The 24,772-nt window shown below is 50.1% G+C and overlaps 1 protein-coding gene across 7 annotated transcripts in view; it reads left to right on the top strand.

Annotated features, from left to right (window-relative positions):
- Nucleotides 1-24,772, top strand: part of RPH3A (rabphilin 3A) — a 282,144-nt gene that overhangs the window by 211,260 nt on the left and 46,112 nt on the right. For 4 of the 7 annotated variants that reach the window (XM_058691220.1, XM_058691223.1, XM_058691224.1 and 1 more), the window contains 2 exons: nt 1,914-1,925; nt 10,271-10,417. In XM_058691220.1, the coding sequence (XP_058547203.1) occupies nt 1,914-1,925; nt 10,271-10,417 (159 nt within the window). The remainder of the gene's footprint in view (nt 1-1,913; nt 1,926-10,270; nt 10,418-24,772) is intronic. The other 3 variants (XM_058691221.1, XM_058691225.1, XM_058691226.1) reach the window with 1 other exon arrangement.

Here is a 24,772-nt window from a genome sequence, read left to right as displayed (position 1 = left end):
AAATTTTGCAAGCTTTTTTTTCCATATGCTATAGATAAGAGTCCTGTTTTTGGATACACATTGTTGCAAGTATTTTCTCTTGGCTCTGACTTGCCTTTTCTTTTTCATAACAGAAGCGTTTAAGTTTTCATTTTGACCAAGTCTGTTGTGTTTATTTGCGTTGCAAGGGGAAGTGGTGTTGGAGAATTCCCCTAACTTTATAGCAACCCCAGAACTGCATTAAAAAAAAAGGGGGGGGGGTCTGCTCTAATTTATCTAGGACCTAATTATGCATTGATGAAGGGTCTTTCTGAGTATTTAGTCCACGCCTATTCTCTGAAGCAGAAGCCCCCATCTGCTTACTTCTGTCCAAAACCTCCAGTTCTGTGAGTTTTACAGTTTTGAAGACACTATGGAACTTTTCCAAAGGAAACGTCTCTTCTGCCAAGCCCTTCCCATGGTGTTCTCTTGGAGCCAAAGTTACTTTGCAGAGAACATTCCATCGGCCAAAAAATTGTGTTTCTGGAAGATAAACAGTTGCCGGAGGGTGGATGAGGGTAAAATATTTATTTTATTTAGGAAATGCCAGTTAATTAAAATACCATCCATCAGAGTTTACTTTTAGTCAATATGAAGCCAAACAATTTGCCCTACAATTAAATTAAAATTATTCCAACAGTCTGGATGCAGTTTTCTTAAAGTGCTCCTGGGCTCTTCTGTGAAACATCTTGGCATTCTGCGTGCATCCGGCTGCCTTGATTGCTTCTACGTTTCCTTCAGATATTAAAATTATTTCTCAAATAAATACTAATGGGTGAATTGTAGACATCACACTTGCTACTTAGTTTGCCGCAGCTAATGCAGATGTTTCTAAGGTCTTTCTCTGGGAAATTAAGAAATCCGGTCTTGATTCACTTCTGGCTAGCCAGAGACACTTACTATTTTTGTGATTTTCAAACGCTTTTGTGATTTTCAAATGCCTCCCTCTCTCAGCCTCCTTGAATCTAATGACAACGTTTGAGGCACAATTGTGATTGTGGTTGAAAGACGGGAACACATCTGCTTCTTGCTTGGGTACGTTCAGCTCTCTACACGTGGGGAGAAACGCTGGTGTCCAAAAGTTCTATTTCTCTGTAGTTTTCAAGTCTGCAAGGCAGAGAGTACCAGAGATCAGAGGTGGAAACTGAGGCACCAAGGGAGGCTATGACATGCCTACAGTTGCTCACCTAGTAAATAGAGATGCTGGTCTTCTTTCTAGAGTGGAAGAACGGACTTTCCCCAGCTGGAACATTGCAAACGAATGACCCACGGAGGGTTCAGGGCTCACTGCCCTACCTCAATGCGCTCTCTGTCCCCCAGGATGACGTTGGCCATGCTGTCATTAGGCGATTTCTCTTTAGTACCAAAATCCATTATTCAATTACATAAATGGTCAGCTCAGTTAATAAGCTGAACTGATTAGTCATTTTAATCAAAGCGAAGGATTTTACAACCCTTCTTTGCAGCAGCCTTTTTCAGATGTGCTGAAATAAGGTAATAATGACTGGAAGTGTTTTTGGAAAATGTTTTGGAAACCAAAACCAAACAGAAGTAGGTCATTGCAATTTAAACTCTGTGGTTGTTGTTGGGGCTCCTGGATGGTTCGGTCAGTTAAGCATCTGACTCTTGGTAACAGCTCAGGGCCTGATCTCACGGTCGTGAGTTCGAGCCCCACATCAGGCTAGCTCAGAGCCTGCTTGGGATTCTCTCTGCCACTCTCCCGCTCACACACACACACTCTTTCTCTCTCGAAATAAAGTAATAAACATTTAAAAAGACACTTTATCTAAAAAAGTCAACTCTGTAGTGGTTGCATCCAGGGTTGGTATGTTATGAGATGTGTTTCCTTAACTTTATTCATTTTTTCTCTCTCTCCTTTCTTTGCCTTCCCTCAGTGATAAAGAACAGTGAGTATTTTGATACTTTAATTTTTCCACACTCTGAATTTTATCTCTTCTCTGTTCAAATTAGCTGACCCCCAAAGAGAGCTGGTTAAAAAAGGAACTAGCAAGTTTTACACGTCTTAAAAAAAAAAATCCAAGTTTCTGGAGAAAAAAATTAGGAAATTACAAAAAAACCGTCTTGGTAAAAGGATAGAAAGCATTCCTTCGGAGAGCCCTCACTGTCATTCTTCTTAGTGATCTGCGGGATTCCAGCCAGCTTACTGACCCCTCTGTGCCCGTTTCTGCAGCCTTTGCCTGGGAACATCGTTCTCAGATAAAGACAATGATCACTCACATAACTGCTATCACTAATAAAAGGTGATGAGGAACAGAACAGAGCCTTTGGGAAGTTACGTGCCACACATGTGGTCTCTGTCACCTCATGGGAGGTCAGTCTGGGTTCCCAGTGAGGCGCCTTTGACGCGGAGGTCCTGTCCCTGCTTACGTCTGTGTTTTAAATTGGATTCATTTCCTCAATATGCATGACAGATTGAACACCGAGTCCAATAAATGAACAGTCAGGCCGCAAAGCAGCCTGGGCTTCCGTTGTGTGTGCACGTTGAGAAGCTCTGGAAGGCTGTTGCTACCCTCCCGGAGATGGGGACGCAAAACCCAGGTCTGAGTCCTGGTCTGGTGCTTGGTTTCAGGGTGGCCTTGAGTGATGCCCTTCACTTCCTTGAATCCTGGCTCCCTCCTTTGTAAAATAGGAATGATCACCCTGCCCTTCCTTCCTCTTCGTGTGGTGGTAGGATCAAATGAGATGGACAGGAAAGCTTTGTAAACTGTAAGGCACCAAGCAAAATCAGAGGCATGTGTGAATTACAACCTTGCCTTACCTTTGTGTATATATATACACACTGTGTTTATGTGCGGGGTGTGTATATTGTACAGCTTTTTTGGACCTAAATGACCATATCATCATACCCAGAATCCTTAGAAGTTTTCTTAACACTGATAAACACTTAACTAGATGACCTGGGGAAATTCTTTCCTGCTTTCCTGACCCTGACCCCCCCCCCCTCCCTATCTGTCAAATGGGGACTTTGAACAAGCTGATCACTAAAGACCATTTGAATGTCCTACAGTGTGATGTTGGCTGATAAGACTCTGGCCACACAAAATCTGCTTTTGATGAATATCACGAGTATATTATTCAGACATGTAGGGAGAGATGCTGAGACGTTGTCAGAGCGTAAATATGAACATCACAAGAGAGGTTCATGACTCCAGAGGGTACTCCTCTGGGTGCTGCAAGTCGAAAGGTAGGGTATGTGTTCATTCTGTCTCCCTCCTTCCTTCACCCCTTCCCTCCTCCCTTCCTCCCCTTCTCCCTTGCTCCCTTCTTCTCTTCCTTCCTTAACAAATCCTCACCAAGTTCCCACCACATGTGAAACACTGTGCTTAGTACTAGGGATACAGGCATAGCCAAAGTATGAGTATGGATCCAGGGGGGTCTACAAACAAATAAATAGCCAGTCAGCAACAAATACCCAAGCGTGCAAGGAACTGTCATAGCAGAATCACAGTGAGCCTTGGGAATGCAAGGAGAGGCACATAACCCAGACTTGGTGATCCTGATAGGGGAGTTCCTGGAAGAGGTGATGTGGAAACTGAGACCACGTGACAGAGGAGCAAGATGGAGAAGAGACAGAGGAGTTCCAGGTAGAGGAACAGCGTGTGCAAAGTCCAAATGTGAGAGGCGGCATGGAAATTTAGAAGAACTGAGTAGAACTCAGTCTGGCTTAAAAGATTAGCAGGAACTTGAGATTCCCTTAGCAGTCTAAAAGGGGTAGGAGGAACCCGAGCATCCTTTCTGTACCCCCTTCAGTCTAGTAGGGGTGAATTTCATCCAGAAGCGCCTTTAGGCCGGCAGGTCCTATGTAAAACATTCCATGGCATTCCATGGTGTAGCCGCCCCTCCTTCCCCATCCTTTCCTCCAGGATTCATTAAAACCTCATTCACTGAGCTGTAAAGAGACTTCCTGCCGACACCTGCCTGTGTTGGCATCCTGGGGGACACGGGGGTGGAGAAGAAGTAAGAAAGGAAAGAAAAAGGATTAATTTTCTGCACACCGCTGCTATTTAATGTTTCGGAGCCTTCGTGCCCCGACAGCACTTGCCTCGTCCTACTCCTTTTGGGAATTATAATTTATTAATAGAGACATCTGGTGGGTATTTATTATGTGACTATTGTGTGCATGAAATGAAGAATCAAGGTGGGAGGCCAAAAGGAGGTGGGAGTCTGGATTTTGCAGTATTTCAGGGAGCGACATGTGTGAAGGGCTTCTACCAGCAGTCAGGACCGATCTCCTCTGTGTTGGGGGCCCTGGGTGTTGGCTGTGGCGGGAGGGCTCCTTCTGTCCCTGTCCAGACACCCCTGAGCAGGTAGGCTCAGGTAGCAGCCGAAGCACGATCCGGATGCCGGTTTCTTGAGTCTCTGCCTCATGCATGTTTCTCAGCAATTCCCTCCCCTCTCCTGCGTGTCAGGCATCTGGACAAATTGCAGGCCAGCCGCGGTGACCTTTAAACTTTTTGTCAACAGCGAAATGCTTTGAATGAATTTAATTCAGAAGCTGGATATGTAAGGCAGATCAGAGGAGAGCTGGATAAAGACCTTTAGTGGCTACAAGCCTTCAACCTCTTATAGGGAAGTTGATGCCGCTGGTCATTTCCAATAATACCAAACTGTAAAATAAACGTAGATGCCCTCACGGGCTTCACCTATCTGTGTGGTCGCCACAGTGGACACTGTATCAGTTCGCTTTTGCTGTGTGACGAGCCAGCTTAAAACTCAGTGGCATGGAACGATAGTCGCTTACTCTCAGGGGTCTGGGCTTGCCTGGGCTTGCTTATGCATCAGCGGGGCTGGCTGATCTAGGATGGCCATGGCTGCAACGGCTCAGCTCTGCTCCACATGCGTCTCATCCTCCAGCCCCCTGTCCTGAGCTTGTTGTCACGGTCACCGCAGGGGCGCGAGAGAGTGAGCACAAACACACAAGACTTTTGCAGCCTCAGCCTCGGGAGTGGCACAACATCGCTCCCCCGCCTTTCATTGGCCAGGGCGAGTCAGAAGTCTGGGAAGGATGCACGTGTAGAGAAATAGACTGACTCTTGGGTGAGCGATTTCAAATTCACGCGGCAAAGAGCATGGATACTTGGAAGGGTGAAGTATGGAGGTCATCAGTGCAGTAAACCAAATTTCATGCTTTTGTTAAATACTACGGACTTTCCATTTTTTTCTCTTTGTTTTCTATACTGGTATCCGTCTTCTGCTAGTGCTGAGAACCCAGCTGAGTGAGGACGGTGGGCGGCCTGGTTGCCTACCTATCCTGTCCTTCTATCCCCCACCCCCCTGCAGCCCTTGAGATCCCTCCAGGGAACTGCTGAGCCCAGTTTGGTGGCGGGGCGAGGGAATAGGAGGCAGGCATCCTTTGATGTTTGTCTTAAGTGTGTGGATAAGAGTGGAGACAGGCTAGGCAATTCGCCCTTACCTGTCTCAGCCGGCAAGCCAGGGGTCTCTCTACATGCAGCCTCCGAGGGCCTCAGCAGGAATCAGAAATGAAACCATTCCCATTTAACAGATCCAGAAACTGATACTTAGAGCGGAGTAGAGCCCGCTGCTTACACGCGGCAGACCCAGGATTACAATCTTGAACTCCGCCAGGTCAGGGAGGGCTCACGTTGCCATGCAGTAGGCCCTCCGGGTGTTTTCTGGCTTGGATGCAATGCTGTGAGTAACTTGTTCAAAGAAACAGTACTTTGGCCTTTGATGAGTTCCCAACACTGGACCCTGGTCTTAAGGCTGCAGAGCTGGGATCCTGTGCTCAGAGGGCCTTGGCAAAGGAGCCACTGTCCTGTCATAGGAGCATTCTCGAGGGTTCCGTGCTGACAGCGCTCCCCAGCATATCACGGGGAGGCTCAGACAGGCCCAGTCTCTCTCTTGAGAGCAGAGGCTCTGGTCTGAAACACTATCTCGCTTCTCTCTGTTTGCTTTTGGAATTAAAACACGAAAATCCACAGGAGGCTTGTGAGTCCCCACTGAGACCAGTCGGTGACATTTTCAAACACTGGATGAGCTGTTTGTCAACTGCGTGTTTTGGAGCCGAGAATGGGGGAGGGGTTGGAGAGGTGCTGGCAACCCCTGGCACACCTTCTGCCTGTCTGCAGATGGAGGCAATTATGTCAGGCTGGCCCTCTCAGGGACCCCCGTCCCTGCTTATGTTTCTGGAGCCACACGTGTTCAGCAGCACCCATTTCCTGCACACATGGACCCCGGTGAGTTGTGTGATGGGGTGAGAGGCATTGGTTTTGTGTCTGGCCCGTGACTGACCCTGCCCACGACCAGATGGTGAGCTCCAGGAACACGTCCTTGAAGGGGTCTCCACTGGGAACATGGCCCAGCATCTCACCCGTGCTCTGTTTTTGGTCACTAGACTGCTTTGTAAAGGCAGGACATAAATGGAGAGGGATCAGAAGAGGTAGAAGGAAGAAAAGTGAGGACAAAGGAGGGAAGAATAGGGCCAGTTGGGACGTCCATTTCTAGGGAAAGCCAGAGGGACCTGGGGGAGGGATGGCTGAATTGGGTTATGACACAGGCTCTTTTGGGAAGGGTGGGTGATCTTCATTATGCTGGAGTCCAGTGCATCCTTTAAAAATAATTGAAGAAACGTCAGGCTCAGGGATATTAGCCCACTGTAAGGAAGATCTTTCCAATACAACATCACAGTCTCCCTGAGAAAGTGAGGTCTCTGTTGTGGGGAGCATTCAAGCAAGGCTGGAAAGACCCCTGCTAGGGAGGCTGTGGCAGACAGACAATGTTCTGGTGTTCATGCCTTTGTGTAATCAAGGTCCCCTCAAGGTGAGGGTGCCTGAGGGTGGGTGGGACCTTGGACCTGTTTCTAACGTATAGGATACAGCAAAGGGATGGGACGTCACTCTCGTGATTACATTATGTTGTATAAGACTCTGTCTCAGCTGACAGGAGCCAGGTCCCCCTGGCATACTTGATGAAGCAAGCAGCTCCCAGGATGAAGTTGGAGAAGCCCACTTGGTTAGGAATTGCGGATTGCCCCCAGGACCCCAGGGGTAGCGTCTTGCCAACTGCTAACAAAAAGCCAGGCCCTCAGTTACGCAGCTGCAAGGAAACGAATCCTTCCAGCAACCCAAATTTGCCTAGAAGCTGATTTTTTTCCCCCTCCCCGGTCAAGCGTCCAGATGAGAACACAGCGCAGCCAACACCTGACTGCGTCCTCATGAGATGCCAAGCGGAGGAGCCGGCTTAGCCGGGCCTGGATGGACACAGACACTGTGAGATCACAAATGTGTGCTGTTTTAAGCCCCTAAATCGGTAATAACTCGTGACGCAGCAATAGAGAATGTGGAAAGTGTATACAGACCCTGTAGATGGGGCTTTTTCCGCTCTGTCTCTACCCTCCAGCCGAGTTTTTCCAGTACGCTGCAGGACAAATCGCCTCAACCTGAGTGGCTGCAAACAACGAAACCATTTATCACATCTCCCGGTTTCTGTTGGTGGGAATTTGAGGGTGGCAGGTGCTTCCCCCACAGGGTTACTCGTGCAGTTGGTGTCCTCCCAGGGCTTGCTGGGGGCTGGAGGACCACGGAGCAGTCAAGATGGCACTGGCTGGGGCTGGGGGCCTCCCTTCCCCTGCACATGGGGCTTTTCCACAGGGATGTTAGCGTGTCCTCATGACGTGGCGTCTGGCTTCCCCCAGGGCAAACGATCCAAGACCACAAGGCAGAGGCTGCGATGGCTTTTACGACCCAGCCTTGGAAGTCACGCACCGCCACTCCCACTGTATTTCTTGGTCACACGGGACTGGCCGGGAGTCAGCATGAATACCAGGAGGCAGGGGTCCTAGGGGACCACCCTGCAGGCTGGCTGCCACGTTGATGATCTTCACCTCCTCCGGCACTCTGCCCGCTCTCTCAACTCCAAGCCTTGCAAAGACCGTTTACTCCCTTCGCCAGGCCCGGTCTCTTTCTCTGCTGTCCCCTCCCGGATTTCAGCTTACCCTTGCGGTCTCCGCAGGGGCCCTAGTGCTGCTCTGGGGCCTGAAGCTTACATAATTTGGGGGGCCCTCTTTACCTTTTACAAAATTTTCAGCTCACAGGACCATTGCTAATGCCCCTCCTGGGGTCTGGGAAGGTGCCTGTGCGAACAAACAGTCCCAAATGTAAGCTGTGCTTGTATCACAGCAGATCTTTGTCTGGGTCTTAACATGGCTGTCACCTCCCCAGGGAGCTGTCCTTGGCCCTTTAGACTAACCAAGTTCCACTGCTTAGGTCACCCTTAGGATTAGACGTTTAACATCCCTTTGGGCCACAAGGGACTGTGTCTTAATTCAATAACTTTCTGTGCTCACTCTCACACACTATTCTAAATACGATTGACACAGTAGTGACCCAGACCCAGACAAGGCCCCCGCCCTCCTGAAACCAACATTCTGGTGCAGGGGGGGGGGGGGGGTTGCGTGTAGAGAGATGCAGTAAACAGGTAACAAAATTTTTTTAGAAAGGTAGTTTGAATTAGTGATAGGCGCCATGAAGAAAATAAATCTGGGCAATGGGGGATCAAGGAAGGCCTCTCTGAGCAGCTGGTATTTGAGCTGAGGCCTGAATAATGAGTGTTCCTGGCGGGAGACACGGCAAGTGCAAAGGCCCTGAGGCAAAAACAAGGTTTCGGAGTGTGGGACTGAGCAGGGAGGCCAGTGCAGCTGACTATAGGGATAAGGGAGAGCTGGAGGCCACGAGGATGGAGACACAGGTTAAGGACAGACCGGGTAGGATTTTGCACGTGGGCCAAAAGAGCAGGTCCTATTTTATTTAGGTAAAGTTCACACGATAATATAACATGAACCATTTTAAAGTGTACAGGTCATTGGCACTTATATTCCCGATGGTGTTCGCCCACTGCCTGTATGTAGTCATGGGTGTTACTCTAAACCAGCGCAAAGCCATTGGAGGGGTTTGAGCAGAGTGGGCCAAGTGCATCGATCAGGTGTTCATCCCCAGAGGCCCCTGCTGCAAGGCAAGGTACGTTTCCATCAGCATTTCCCCAGGCCACACACCTCCCTTCCCTTTCTCAGCGTCAGGCTTGCCCAAGACATCTGCTTCTCTTCGCTTCCAGACTCTTCCTTCTCCGCTCTTCAGACCAAACCAGCTAAGGGTGGGAGAGTGGAAGAGAAGCCGGGGGAGGGAGGGAGATGGGGCTTTTAATTTCCAACTTTGAGCGTCAAAAGGCAATTTCATGCCTGCTGATGTGATTAGAGCAGTGGAAATAATAGAAGCAGACAGCTAATGGGGTGCTGGGGCCGGAGGATTCCTACTCTACTGATTTTTTTCCCTAGCAGGGACAAGGATTTCCAGCAGTATTTAACCTTGCTTTCCACTCAGTGGGGGCACCTCAGCGCCATGGGGTGTGGACCATCTTATTGGCAGAGATAATGACAACAGCACTAGCTCTCCACCCGGCCCCCTTTGACCCTCTGCACCGTCACCAGGGCTGTGGGGCTGGCCTTCCATTCCCTCTGTGTCGTGGAGGTTAAGTGTGCAGCCTGCCCAGCTCTGGATTCCACCTCTGCCACCTCCCAGCCATGTGACTTTGGGCAGGTGGTCTCACTGCTCCGTATTGGGGTCTCCTCAGCAGTAAGCAGACAATAACAGCCCCTGCCCTGTAGGGACGGCGTGAGGAGGCAGCGGGATCATGTGGGCACCCGGGAGGTGCTGTGTCAGTGCTGACTTTGAAAAAAAGAAAGAACGAAAGAAAGAAAAGCCAAAAAAAGCACAAGATGGAATGCAAAACGCTACGGGAGCTTCTGAGGCTGGAAATCTGGATGTTTTGGTGAAATTACGAGCTTTTTGTAAACCCTGTTGGCAATTCTTTCCAACTTATAAAGGAAATAATCTGCTGCACAAACAGAACATATGTGCAGGCAGGAGCTGGGTCAGCCTCGGACCCCCTCCTCCCAGAATGGTTTCCCTCCGGCTGTGGAGTCTACTGTTCTGGGTTCTTTTCCCGAGAACACCCTTACTCTCTGGGTTCTCCTGAACTTCCTACAAATGCTGCTCACAGAATATGCCTACCATGTGCTAAGCACTCGGTAGACAGAAACTCATGAGAACCCTATGAGGGCGGAACGTGTCCCATTGTACAGATGAGCAAACTGAGGCTCATCTCGTAGCTGGAGAGTTTCCCAGCAGGACTTTGAACTGAAGACACCAGGGACCAGAGCCTAACTACAGTCTGCTTCCTGCTCCACAGCCTCACGCCTTCCCATGTTACCTTTCAGGCTCCAGGCAGGCTGGCCCGTCCATCCCAGCGGTCCGCCCGACAGACAGAGGAAGCAGGAAGAGCTGACAGATGAGGAGAAGGAAATCATCAACAGAGTGATCGCTCGAGCCGAGAAAATGGAAGAGATGGAGCAGGAGCGAATTGGGTGAGGCCTGACGCCTGCCGTCTGTCCGGAGAGCCCCCGGGGCCCGAGGGCCGGCAGGCTGTGCCGCCCAGGGGTGTGCTGGGGTGGCGGGGCTTCCCTGAGGGTTTGCCGTCCGTGACCTGCCAGACCGCTGACCCTGCAGAACGGGTATCCTTGTGGCATTAGGTGGGAGAGCTCAGGGAGGAGGAGAGAGAATGGGCTGGGGGCTCGCTAGGGAGGGGACTTGGAGGCTAGGGGTGCCATACAGAGGGGGAGCCCTGGTAGGACAGTAGGAGATTGTCACTGGAGCCTGGGGGCGCAGGGCTGTGAGCGCAGGGCGTCTTGGCCAAGTTCAGTTGCGTAGAAATATGCTCTGGAGTCACCATTGACCAGAATATACAGCCGAGGGAGAGCTAAGGAGAAGAGTGTCTGTCTAGGGACGGTATGCCAAATAGCGCATTTGAAATGAACTTAGAAAAGAGAATTGCAGAAATGGAGCTTGAAAGAGGGAGACAGCACGAGAGGGAGGCAGCAGAGGTTAACCTGACGGGTCTGGACTTGAAGAACCCCAGGGTTTTGTCCCAGTTCCCTGCTTGCCCGCTGTGGGTCCCGGGCATGATGCCTCACCTCTCTGAGCCTCCGTTTGCTCACTTGTTGAGTGGGGGGCACGACAGTACTTATCCCACAGGACTGTTGCAGGCAGCAGATGAGATGATGCATGTAAGCTCCTTGGCCCAGACCCTGGTGACACTCAGTGTTTCATAAATGGTAAGAAGAAGGGAAAAGTGGAGTTTGGAGAGCAGATAGTTTTAAAATGTATAGGGGAGAGAAGCAAGGGCTAGAAGGAGGCTGTGTAACAGGTGCGTCAGACAGTGACAAAATCAGTGAGCAAGGCCAGTGCTAGAGAGTGAGGGAGCAGTGTGTGGGTGGTCTTGCGAAGGGACGAGTGGAGAAAGCGGGGGTGACCATGGGGTCAGGGAGGTAGGAGGCAGGCAGGGACCTAGGACAGTATGTGTGTGTGGGGGCTCTTGGTACAGGTGGAAGACCGGCTGTCGGGATGCCGGGCCGCTGGAGGGTCCTCCAGGACCAGGGTCTCAAATGGACTTGCTCCTTCCCAGCCCCCTTCCCAGTCCCCCTTCTGTCAGGGGCGGCCCTTGACAATTGCTTACAACGGACGCAGGCACCGAGGTGCCGTTTATGTCCCTACCCACACACTCAGCTAAGGGTTAAAGAGGTTCTCGGATGGAGACTGGAAGTTGGCACCTTTGGTTTGAGTTTCTGCAGACGATTTTACTCAGGGTGGATGGGGAGCACTGCTGACAAATGACAGGCGCCTGCCACGTACTTCCTCGGTCCGCCTCATGGGTCGCCCTCCGTCTGCGTACCCCGGAGGCTGCCGAAGGGAGAGATCTCAAGGGGCCTGCTTATAGGATCGAATTCTTAATTTTGCTTTCTATTATTTTTTTTAAGTTTATTTATTTTGAGAGAGAGTGGGGGGGGAGGGGCAGAGAGAGAGGGAGAAAGAAAATCCCAAGCAGGTTCTGCACTGTCAGTGCAGAGCCCGATGCGGGGCTTGAACCCACGGAACCGTGAGATCATGACCTGAGCCAAAACCAGGAGTCGGATGCTTAATCGACTGAGCCAGCCAGGCTCCCCTTAATTTTGCTTTATAAAAGACCTATCGAGGGTGGGAAGTGGTCCAGGCAGGAGATCTGTGAGTGTGTGTGTGTGTGTGTGTGTGCGCACACGCGTGCCTGTGTGTGTGTTCACTTCCCCCAACAACGGGCCTCAGCCTTTTGGAAGTGAGGGATATGGGTTTTAAGAGTAGACACTTACCAGCAAAACTCCTCTCAGCCATTTTCTGGCATAGTGCTTACTACCAGGTACCATATTTTATATGTTATACATTTATTTTGACTCTTGTACATCTCTGCCCTGTTAGGTTGTGAGAATCCTATAGGTAGAGATTTTTGCCTGTTTTGTCCACTAGTGAATTCTCAGAGCCTAGCTCATAGTAGGTGTGCAGTAAAATATTTGCTGAGTAAGTGAGTGAACGTGGCAGACCATATTGCCCCAAATTTCTGTAGATATCCCCTGTGGCCAAGATGCTGGAGAATTTAGAATCTTGTAGCTGAGGGTCCAAATTCCCAGGGAAGACACTCTGATTGGCTGGCTTATGTCAGGGGCTCTCGTCCAATCAGCTGTGGCCAGGGGTGCCAGCCATGTATCAGGTGGGCTGCCTCTGAGGGTGACGTTAAGGAGGTCTCTGTGGCCCGAGCAGATTGCAGCATGAACATTCTGGAACATTCTAGAACAGGATAGATGGGTCCCCTGCTTCGTCCTCCATGTCCTGTCATATTGCCTCAACTAACTTGGTGACGTGGTAGAATAGCACCGTGGTTAGCCCTCTGTGTGACCTTAGGTACACCACGTTAGCCTCTCTGTGCCTCAGTTTCCTCCTCTGTAAAATGGGGACAACATCAGCGCATAATTCTTGGTGAGTGTTTAGTTAGGAGGCACAGGATTATCGTAGTGCCTGGAACAGAGCACACGCTCCATAAATGGTGGCAGTCGTTTAGAGATAAATTTGCTTAGGAAGCTCAGTTTTTGACCCCGGCCAGGGCTTCCATTCTAGAATTATGCCCTGAGACGCCTGTTTGGCAAGCCCTGGAATTCCAGCAGCCCTGGCTTCCCCTAAAGGAGATTTGAGAGGCTTCCAGGGAGGCCGGGGCCAAGCTCTTGATGACAGAGTGTCCCTTTGCTGAGATGTGCTTTCTGCCAGAGTGGGGGAGGACAGTCCTACAGGATTCTGGCCGTGGCTGTCTCCCTGCCCTGTTCTAGCAGCCAGTTCTTGCTGGTAGCATTGCCAGAGGCAAACCCGTCGCTATTTGTGTCTTACAATCTCAAACCTGCCCTCATTCCTGTTCTATCCATGCTTCCCTGGAGGGGATCAGAGCAGAGTCAGAAGAAAGCAAGATGATACATCAGACATGAAACGAAGCAAGTCTGAAAACAGGGTGCCAACGGGGGTCCCATTTCAGGACCCGAGGTTGTCTGTTAATGAGGCTTTGGGGCCTCAGTTCTCCCACCCATCTAATGAGGCGGGTCAGTCTGATTCTCGGGATCCTTCCTGCTCAGACTCTATAGCATTTGGCCGTGTCTGATGGAGGACCCCAGACCATGCTGTTGGCTGCCCCTCTCAGAGCAAATGAGCTCCTTCTAACTGTTAAAATTGCAGATGTATGTGAGACCCCTTCTGGGTTCACACCAGCTCTATGGTGTGGAGTCTTTTAGGAAGTGGTTTGAAATCATCATACTGGGCACCATTTATTGAGCACTTACTGTGTGCCAAGCATTGAATCTAAAACTTCCTGGAGATTAACTCCTTAACTGCTTCTCTCAACCCTGTCAAGTAGGTGCTATTATTTAACCCCCTTTTGCAGGTGAGGAAACAGGCTTAGAGAAGCGATTTGCCCAAGGTCGCTTGCCCAAGGTCACATGGAGCCAAGATGTACGTCTCTGTCTGGCTAGCTTTCAGAATTCTGCTTTTAGCTCTCGGCTGACTTGGGTGTCCTTCCTGAAGGCCTGGCCCCAAATTCTTAGACTCCAAAGAACACGGAGATTTTTAAAGCCCAGATTTGGAGGGGACCTTGTGGAGCTAGAAGCTGGAACCCATTCTGTGCTGGTCTAGTGGTTCCCTTCCAGTTTTTCTTCACCTGTTTGTATCTCCAAAGCTACCAACATTGGTCTGCGCACTCCTGTGGCTCTGAGAGATACAGAGAAGAATCTTCCTCAGGCCTCCCAGGAGGCGCTGCCTCCCTAGGCCAATTTGGCCGGAGCTGACCACCCCAGGGAGCCCCAGGCAAGCAGCAGACAGGACCCGCTTCTCTCCCTGGAGAGTGGGGGGAGGAGTGCCTAAACCTTGGCTCACCGCTCGGCCCACAGCCCAGCTCTGCTTTCTTCAGCATCCCTGGAGAAAGAGATGGCGACCGGAAAGGAAATTCATCAAACAGCCTCATTTTGCCCCCACATTCCTTATTGAAGCACTAAGTGGGATGTCAGAGGTTATTTGACGGGCCCGGACTACTATTGGCAGGAAAGGAAATTAATTCCAGGGAGACTGCTTGAGTCATCTGTTGCTGCTGCATAACAGCCACCCACAACTTAGTGACTGAAAGAAACCACAGTCATTGTGTTTCGCGATCCTGTGGGTTGAGAATTCAGGCAGGGCTCTGCTGGGTGGGTTTTCAACTCCGTGGGGCACAGGCTGGGGTCACTCCCTCAGCTGCATTCAGCTGGTGGCGGGGCTGCACTGAGAGCTGCAATCCCAAGTCCGTGCTCCAGTGTTCTCTCTGTGGCTTGCTCTCTCCATGGGATCTCTCCTTTTTCGATAGTCTGGCCTGAGCTGCTCTACGTGGCAGCCAGATCCCAAGGGAGCAAAGATGGACGTTCGCCAGGATTTTTGCCAGCTAGGTCTGGAACTGGTGGGGCATCACCCCTCCATGTTCTCCTGGAGAGGGGAAATAGGTCCCTTCTCCTTATGGAAGAATGACTTGGGCCACCAGGGAAGGAAGGCATTGATGGCGGCCATCTTTGGAGGCTTCACCTTCTGCAAAAAGGGGAGTTTAACATAAGGATTCGGAGAGATCTCAAGGGATCCGAGGGCAGGAACACAGCCTGGCCTCAGGAAAGTTTTGCTTCTCACCTGACATATTAGAAAACATACCGATACTGTACCTCCTGGATTTTTATAGCTCTTTTTAGCCCTAGTTCCAGATTTCCAGGGAAGGAACTCTGACTGGCCCAGCTCACCCTGAGCATCCACCTCTCCTCCAGCCAGTTGTGGCCAGGGGTCGCCGGGCTACAGATGCGGCTGCTGAGTGTGAAAAGAACCTTCGTGCATTGGACAGACACCCATAGGGTGTCCCCCAAAGTGTTGCATGTATTATCTCTGGAGTTAAACCTTTGCCTAGGAAACCCTGTCGGCGGCTTTCATTTTGTTTTTACCCTGTGGTTAGATAGATCCCTCCACATCCTCATTACATTTCTTTCTGTCCAGAGCCTCTCAAAGGCATTGGCTCACATATCCTGCCTGCCAAGGGATGGGCAGCCGGGTGGCTTCCATTTGAGGTCAATTTCCCTAAACAGATGGGCCCACAAAAGTAATTAGGATTTGTCATTAACCTTGGTGCCCAGACGCTGCCATGGAAGAGGAAGGCAGAGAGACACAGGGAGACCTGTTGTTGACAGAATCTGTTGGGTTCTGTCACCTCCCCATCTCGGTTCCATCATCCCTCATATTTTTGGCACAGAATTTTTCCAAAATGTAGACAGAGGGAGAAGTGAGTAATAATGCCTATAATTTGCGACATTGAATTGGGTAGACATCTTTCCTGTGATTTGTAAGGGGGTCATACTCTCCCCTTTCCAAAGGAGGACCACTTACAACCACCTTCTTCTTCTTCTTCTTTGTTTTCTTTTTTGACCTGGAGTCCTAAACGTTCTGTGGATAGGATTCAGGGGTTTGGAGGCATTTATGCATGTGTCTGTATTTTTTGAGAAGGAATATTGATAGATTTCATCATACTCTGGAGGAGGGCAGGGAGACTCTGAACCCTCCTATGTTAAGAACCACTGAGTAGTACCTTAGTTTCCCCAGGTATTGGACCAGTGGTTTCTTTCTTTCTTTCTTTCTTTCTTTCTTTCTTTCTTTCTTTCTTTCTTTCTTTCTTTCTTTCTTTCTTTCTTTTTTAAATTTTATTTGTGGATCAATGGTTTCTAATGCCTGATCGCGTTAATACTTTATAGAACCTGTTTGTGCAAGATGAACATAGAAGTCTTCTTAATTCCCTAAGTAGCCCAGTGTCTGGCATAAAAGAGAGAACAAATAAATACTCGTTAGATGAATAGTGTATGATGAATGAAGCCTAACCCGTAAGCCTCTCATGGAATCACTTTGACCTCACTGCCTCCTGGACCTCATCTGTAAAATGGGGAGTTGGCCCATGTCGTCTCCCAAGTCTTTCCAGGCTGGAGTTTTTCAACCTTCGTACTGAGTATACTTGGAGACAGATCATTCTTTGTGGTGTGCACTGTCCCGTGCATTGTAGGATCTTTTTTTTTTTTTATGCAGCATTCCTGGCCTCCCCTGCTAGATGCCTGTAGTGCTGCCTCACCCAGCTATGACAGCCCCAGATATCTCCAGCCATTGCCTCATGCTCCCTGCTGAATGAACCACAGCGCTCGCCCTTTCTGTCCGGTGGTTCACAAAAGGGAGAAGAGACAAACTTGAAAATTTTCCTGCAACCATGCTCAGCGTCTAGAGAAATAAAACGGTAGCTTGCTCTTCTTACAAAGCACCACATGCCAGCTCTGTGCTCGAAGCTTTATACAGATTCCTTTATGTAACTTTCATGACAACCCTATGCATTCAGCCACATTATTCTCATTCCCATTTTATAGATCAGGAAACGAGGCACAGAGAGGTGAAGCACCTTGCCCAGGGTCACATGGTTAATAAAGGCTGGAACCGGGATTACATACTGAGGCAGACTGGCTCCAGGACTAGAATCTTACTCTGCTATTCTATAGAAAAGCAAATATTTATTGCCAAGCACTGTGTGAGGGACTGTCCGATATGTTATATTTCCTTTCATTTTCTTAATGTCCTCGTTGAGAGACAGACTGTTGTCCCTGCCATACCGCTGAGGAAAGAAGCTCAGTGAGGTTAAGATACTTGCCCAGAGGCACACAGCCTTTGCGTGGCCAAACCAGACTTGGAACTTGAATCTGTCTTTCCACTTTATCCTGTGGCCTTTTGGGTGATAGCAGCTGACAAATGAGCTGAGGGATTTAGGGAAGTCCAGAATTTACAGGGGATCTCAGATCCTCACTCCGGGTAACTGGTTCCAGCTCACACACTTCTTCCTTCAATGGGACAGTTCATGTCTCTCCACCGCAGTGACCCTTGTCCCCTCCTCCAGGCCAGGCCGAGGAAGGGGTTAGAAAGAGCTCTAACCGTAAGCACTGAAGGGAAACTAAAGCAGGCCAGTATCTGGGCAGCTAGGCCTAGCCTCCAGCGCCATTTTTCCTCTTACAGGCTCTGTGTGCCTCAGTTGCCCATCTGTAAAATGGGGGTGAATCCTAGAGCTGCTCTGACGGGTTGAAGATGGCCCAAGGAAAACAATGCATATAGAGTACTTAGCACAGCTCCTGGTAACCATGACAATTATTGGGTTTCTAATGACCCAGCACCTTACCCGGCATTGACTACCTTAGCTCGGCTGAACCCTCCAGCTGTCTTTTTCTCTTGGCTCCCTCGTCTCCAACTCTGAGCCGAGGTGACCCCCCTCCCCGAAGAGCTGAGGCCCAGGCAGGAATCCCGTTCACCAATCCATCAAGGAGAGAAATTAGGATCCACGACTCCCCAGGTGTCGCCAGTAATAAACAACAGTGAGAATTAATGAGTCTGAGATACTCGCACCCCGCATGCCAGCCGAATGGCTTCGTGATAGGGCAGCTCAGTCATTTAAGGACAGGTTTCTGCGAGACCTTGGCAGTGGAGTCTCAGGCCAATCGTCGTCAGAGCAGCCATGTCCCCGTTCACAGCAAATGATCTGATCTTGATTTAAGAAAACGCCAAGTTTAATAAACTTAATGGTAATATCCACCGCCCCCCCACCCCCAGCTGGGAAATTAGGGTGAGGGAAAAACAGCATGCCTCTGGAATTGACAAAACAGAGACAGGGAGACAACATGACATCCACCCTCCCCTTTTGCTGTGTTTTTATGAATCGTGTGTAATCCAACCTACCGCCACTCTAAAGGCAGCCCGCCCCGACCCAGCCCCGGCTTTACGCCATCTCCCTCCCCGATTGAGGAATCGCCCGCAAAGCCATCACGCCTCCCAGGCAGGGTGCCTCAGCCCCGCAGCATGCCACATTAAGCCTACTTCCCGGTGTAATTGTACACCCATTAGCCTTCTCCTCAACATTCATCCGTAGCCGTAGCCGTAGCCGTAGCCGCTGCAGCAATACGCATTTGAAAGCTCAGAAGTAGTCGCCTGAATGCTTCCGAAGCCAGTTTGGACTTTTTGAGGGAGGCTGAGCTTTACAAACAGGCGGTGTCGGTCAGTCCTTGACTTGGTTTCTGTCCTTGTCTGCAGAAGGCAGCCAGATGGGGCTGGGCTCTCGGCGAGGGTGGTGGAGGGATAGCCGTACGTGTGAAGATGTGTTCTGCCCGGAGGTACGATCACACGCGTGTGTGCGAGCGTGTGTGTGCTCACAGGTGCACGTGGCCATGTGCCTCTCCAGGTGTGCCTGTGGGCATATGTGTTCACCGGAGGTACGATCACGCGCATGTGTGCGAGCGTGTGTGTGCGTGTGTGCTCACAGGGGCACATGGCCATGTGCCTCTCCGGGTGTGCCTGTGGGCATATGTGTTCACCTGTGGGTACGTGTGCTCTCCGTGTCAGTTTCTAGTCACTGCAGCTCCTTCTAAAGCTTTCAAAAGACAGGTTCTGTGGGCAGATGATAGCATCCTCATTACACAGAAGAAGTGTGAGACCGGGGAGCCATAGGAGCCACAAATTTCTAGAAGAAATAATTAACAGCAACCATTACTCAGTAGTTATCGTGTTCTGGGGAATTTTACAAACACTCTCACTGCATCTTTGCAACAGTCCTAGGAGGTAAAGATTTTGTTTTCCCTAATTTACAGACGAAAAACAGAGGCTCAGAAGGGTTAAGTAACTTTCTTGGGGTCACAGAGCTAGGAAGTGCAGGGCCAAATGTAGACCCAGGCAAACTCACCCCCAAACTGGCACCCCAATCCTTATGTCCCTGCCTATTTCTAAATTCTGCAAGTGTGTGCATGTGTACCTGCATGTAGGGAACCTGCATTTTCCTGGAGTTGAGCGTGAGCGCCAGGAGAAGGTGATTGGGATCCTGCAGAGTCCCAGGCTTGGCTTGTCTGACATTCACAGCCAGGCAGGGAGATATTGCCCCAACCTTGCTGTGGAGAGGAGGGCTGAAGTCTGATTCTGATGTGAATCAGTCGGAAATATGACCCGGGTGGCAGTTATCTGGTGGACCCCATGTAATCATGTGGGTCCTTATAAGAGGGAGGCAGGAGGGTCAGAGTCACAGCAAGGTTGGAAATTGCCACACCGCTGGCTTTGAAGATGGAGGAAAGGGTCATGAGTCAAGGACTGTAGGCAGTTTCTGGAAACTGGGAAAGGCAAGGAAACAGGTTTGTCCCTGGAACCTCCAGAAAGAACACAGCCTTCCCAGCACCTTAACTTCAGCCAGTGAAACCTGTGTCAGACATCTGGACTCCAGAACTGTGAAGGTAATATATATATATGTTGTTTTAAGCCATTAAGTTGGCAGTGATTTGTTATGGCAGCTAACACGGAGCAGATCCTCAAAGTCTGGTCTCAGGCAATGGGAATTCTAGGTCCTCTTGAGAGCGTACTCTTAGCCATACTAAGTTAGACCCACAGGGGACAATCTAGTAGTTTCAAGAGACCTGGTCCAGCCCCATGGGTGGACAAAGACTGGGGACCCACCTGCCTCGTTCTGCCTGGACCCACTACAGCTCTGAAGTCCTCACTGCCGTGATCCCCTTATGGGCTCCGTTCTCACATTCACGTGTTGTCTCAAAAGAGGGGAGGTTGAGTCTCTGCTACCTAAAACCTGGTAATGGTATCCTATCAAGATCTGGCACGGAGCAGCCCCTGCCCACCCTTCCAGGCTCATCTTCCACCATCCAGCCCACTGGCCATACTGAACATCTCTCAAGTACTTTGCACATGCTGTTCCCTCTTCTTCCTAGTACTTTTCCTCAGCCCTCTTTACTGGTCCAGTTCCTCCTTATCCTCATGTCTCAGCTCTGCGGTCACTTCCTCCGAGGCCCCTTCCTCACTGTTCACGTCCCTCTCTTACACGTTCTCCTAGCTGCCCATAACTGCCCTTCAGAGAACTTTACTATAGCATGATTATGATGATTTCGATAATGCCCGAGTCTCTCGCTATAAGGTCAGGTCCGTGCAAACAGGGACTCACCTGTTTCGCTCCCAGGTGGGTCCTCACATAGCAGGTGCTCCGTAAATAATTGGATGAATGAGTAGCCCATCTGCATCCATTCGGATAGCAAGGTCAGACCAAGCTGGGAACCCCTTCCCGCCAGCCCCAGGGATTGTCCGCTGATGCCTAGAGGAAGAGATGCACCCTTTCTGGTACCTCTGGGAGCATCCTGGGAAATGGGACGTGCCCACTCGGCTTCGCTGAGTAACCAACAGCTCCCCTTAAGTGTCCAGGCTGGTGATGGATGTGTTTCCTGGATGCAAGGCGTGAGTTGTAGTCATAAAATTAATCGGGCACGTAAAGACATAACTAGAGAGTGACAGCCATGTATGGTGTCCAGCTAATTGGGCACTTAATGTGGAGACATTAGACAGGCAAACACCAGGCTGCTGACACAGAGCGGTCCTTCTCTTAGTCCTTGAGGGATCTTCTATTTCAAAACACCAGGGAAATCTGGATGTTTCAGCCTCAGGATCTGAGACTCCCTGAACGCTGCCCATGGGAGGAAACTTGAGGTGCACCTCATCTAACCCCTCACGTTAACGTCTGGGGGAAAGGGCACCCAGAGAATAGAGGGTTTTCAAGGTCATTGACTGGAGAAAAGGTAGGATTCAAACCCATGGCTTTTGACCCTGCCTTATCTGTTCCCTATCTTCAAAAATGCACTTTTTCTTCTAATATAAAGGCAACACGTGGGGCGCCTAGATGGCTCAGTCGGTTAAGCATCCCACTCTTGATTTTGGCTCAAGTCATGATCTCACGGTTTGTGGGGTTGAGCCCCGCATCAGGTTCTGCACTGACAGCGAGTAACCCGCTTGGGATTCTCCCTCTCTCTCTGTCCCTCCCCCACTCTCTCCTTCTCTCTCTCTCTCTCTCTCTCTCTCTCTCTCTCAATAAATAAATAAACATTTTGAAAGAAAAGGCAACACATGTTCACTTTGGAAAATTAAAGAAGCAGAGGGAGTCCAGACAATTGAGTGCTTGAGGAGGGTGGGTGGTAGAGACATTAAAGAAGGAAATAAAGCTTTCTTATAATCCCACCACCCCGTGATTATCACTGTGACTCTTTGGGTGTTTCCTTTCTCATTTTTTTTTTCTTTTTTGCCCAGTGCACACCATGAAGGGATTCAGATGAGCATGTTCCAAACCCAAGTTCACACCCTGACTCTACATCCTGGGTTTTGGGGGTTCTCATCCCTTTAACATAAGGAGAGCATTTTCCCGTGCAGTTTGCCCGGCTGTTTCCTTCCTTACTACAGTGCTTACCAGAGTGTGGCCTGGAATTCCCCAGCCTCAGGATCACAGAGGGAGCCACTTCAATATTCAGATTCCCAGGCCCCACCGCAATCCCACAGAATCATCGTATGTGTGTCAAACACTCTCCCCAGGTGCTCTAGAGGCGCCGTAAGTTTTGAGAACGTCCCCCCATGCAGTGGTTCTCAACAGGGCCGCATGCTGAAATACTGGAAACCGGGCTTAAGCAGATCCATAGCTGAGAAGGTTTAGAGTCGGGGGCCCACGGGTCGGTATTCTTTTTGAACGCTGTCTGGGTGATTGACATGCGTGGCAGGTTGCAGGCATCTTTCATGATGCATATAGGGTTTTCCCGCCGAGACGAGACAACATTCCTTCAAGGGTAAAAACACTGAGGGGCGCCTGGGTGGCTCAGTCGGTTAAGCGTCCGCCTTCAGCTCAGGTCACAATCTTGCGGTCTGTGAGTTCGAGCCCCGCGTCGGGCTCTGGGCTGATGGCTCGGAACCTGGAGCTTGCTTCCGATTCTGTGTCTCCCTCTCTCTGCCCCTCCCCCGTTCATGCTCTGTCTCTCTCTGTCTCAAAAATACATAAACGTTAAAAGGGTAAAACCACTGAAATATTTTATCACCGGGATAAAGACCCACTTGTCTTCATGGTCTTTCGCGACATATTTTGACCTAGCTTCCTGCACAGTTTCATTTCTAAGTTTATATTCTTTGGCTGTCGAAGCCCTCCACGTTGAGGCCCCGGCATTTGGGGCTACAGAGAGGATGTCAAAATGAGTAGGCTGCGGGAAACCCCCTGCTCAACCGATCTGGGAGCAGAGAAGGAAGGTCTGTGCCTCCCACCCACATGCTTCTCTCTTTACTGGTCTCTACTGAATTCACAAATAACAAGAGTCCCTGAGCTGAGACATCTGAATAATGATCTTAAATCTGTTGTTTTTCCACGCCATTTGCTGCACTGAGAGAAGCTAATGAGACACTCCCCATTCAAGACCCATTAATGGCGCCTTTCGGCATTTAGGAGTGAACTGTGGGAGGAACAGGCATCTTGGTGGAGGCTCTCATGTGGGTTTTGCAAGTGGTGAGTGAATCCATGGCCTCGATTTTACAAGAGAAGGCAGGAAAGCCTCTTAAGTTTCCTAAGCAAAGCGCACTGCTGTTAGGAATTGGGTCACCTGTCCCGTGCTGTCCTCCTGGGGCTTGACTTGAGGCAGGAAGCCGGGAGGGCTTCATGGAAAGCAAAGATGATTTACTGACACACAGAACTAGATTCTAGCCCTGGCGGAGCGACCCCAGGCAAGCCTCTCACCTTCTCTGTGCTTTGGGACCCGCACTGATAGAGAGAGGAGAACAAAATCTAACCGTTTTCTGGCTAGGGCAGTGCACGCTGGAGGCAACCCGCGAAAGAGGGTGTGGACAAGAAAAATGTCTCCATGTGTTTACCATCCCCTGCCTCCCATCAGCTTGCCTCATCGTCTCATAACATGTTATAATTCTGCAGCATTGCAAGGCATCCTGAAGTTTATCTGCTCTAGACAACTTCAGGCTGTTTCTTCCAACTGGCTTTCCAAAGGAAATCTAATTACAAACAAACAAACAAACAGAATGGATAAATGCAGACATGCTGTGAATTAAGTGCAGTTTTCTGGCCCCTCAGAATCACCCCACCACTACAGTGCACGGCCCCTCAACTGGCTCTGAGGAGCTCTGGGGTGCCATAAAGCACAGCTTGACAACCCAACTCCTTCTGTTTTACAGATGAGGAAATTGAAGCCCAGAGAGTCCAACTCCAGGGCTAACCCCCAGCTTTCTCAATCCTCTGTTAAGGGCTTTTCCGGGAAACAAAATGATGGGGCAGCTGTTGGGTGTCTTGTCCCAAGCTCAGGGAAGTGAGATGGACAGAACCAGCTAGGGTAACTGGGTGTGTGTGAGTTGGTACCTACTTACCAATCATTGAGGGTCCCTTGGTGTAGGGCCTGCAGGAGGATCCAGCAGGGTGGAGATCAGACTGTTCCAGAAGACCCCCATGGCTCTGCTTGGCACATAACAGCAGGGTGTATTGCAGTTAAGAACAGAGATTCCGGGGGCACCTGGATGACCCAGTCAGTTAAGCGTCCGGCTTCGGCTCAGGACATGATCTCACAGTTCGTGGGTTTGAGCCCCACATCAGGCTCCATCCTGACTGTGTGGAGCCTTCTTGGGATTCTCTCTCTCCCCGCTTCTTCCCGCTTGTGCTTTTTCTCTCTCTCAAAATAAAATAATAATAATAATAATAATAATAATAATAATAATAACAATAACAGAATAGGAACTCAGGACAAACTGCCTGGGTCTGGATCCCAGCTTTCTCCACTTCCCAACTGTGCGACTTGAGTAAATCACTTAACCTCTCTGTGCCTCAGTTTTCCCATTTGGAAAATGGGGACAAGAATAGTGCTCAGCGTATAGTACTACTGGAAGGAGTCCTTAAGAAAATTGATGTGGAGTGCTTATCTCTGTAGCTGGCACGTACTAAGTGCTCAGTGCACATCGGCTACTGTTATTCTAGGTCATCTGAGACCGTGGACTGGGGGGCTTGCTCCTGGTTACCGCCCCACCCATCATCCTATAAAAACAATTTCTAGGGAAAACACAGGGAGAGGGGGAAGGGAAGCTGAGGGGGAGGAAAGGAGGAGCGTGCTGCCTCTGGCTCTGTGCACCCTGCCTGCTGAAGCAGCTCCGTCCAATCTGGGTCACAGCAGAGGCTCTGGAGCCCGCAGGCTTCTCCTGGCTCTCCCCTGGACAGAGTGGCTCTCTGTTGAATGAAACACAAAGGGAGAAGTTGCTATTTTTAACACCACAAATCCGAGCACTTTGAGGGGATGGCAGGAGCGAGGAGGCTTGTGGGGAGAGTCAGCATCAGGTGGCTCCCAGGGTCCTTCTAGAACCTCTGATACCCAAGTTGTATCCCAGTGGTTCTCATGCCCGTGGTGCCCCCAGCGGGAGCCCGGTCCTTGGAGGGGTGGGCCGGGTCCAGCTCCCTCCTGAGAATG

Source organism: Neofelis nebulosa, chromosome 11, assembly GCF_028018385.1.
Source record: "Neofelis nebulosa isolate mNeoNeb1 chromosome 11, mNeoNeb1.pri, whole genome shotgun sequence".
Lineage (NCBI taxonomy): Eukaryota > Metazoa > Chordata > Mammalia > Carnivora > Felidae > Neofelis > Neofelis nebulosa.
This window is presented reverse-complemented; position numbering and strand designations above follow the sequence as displayed.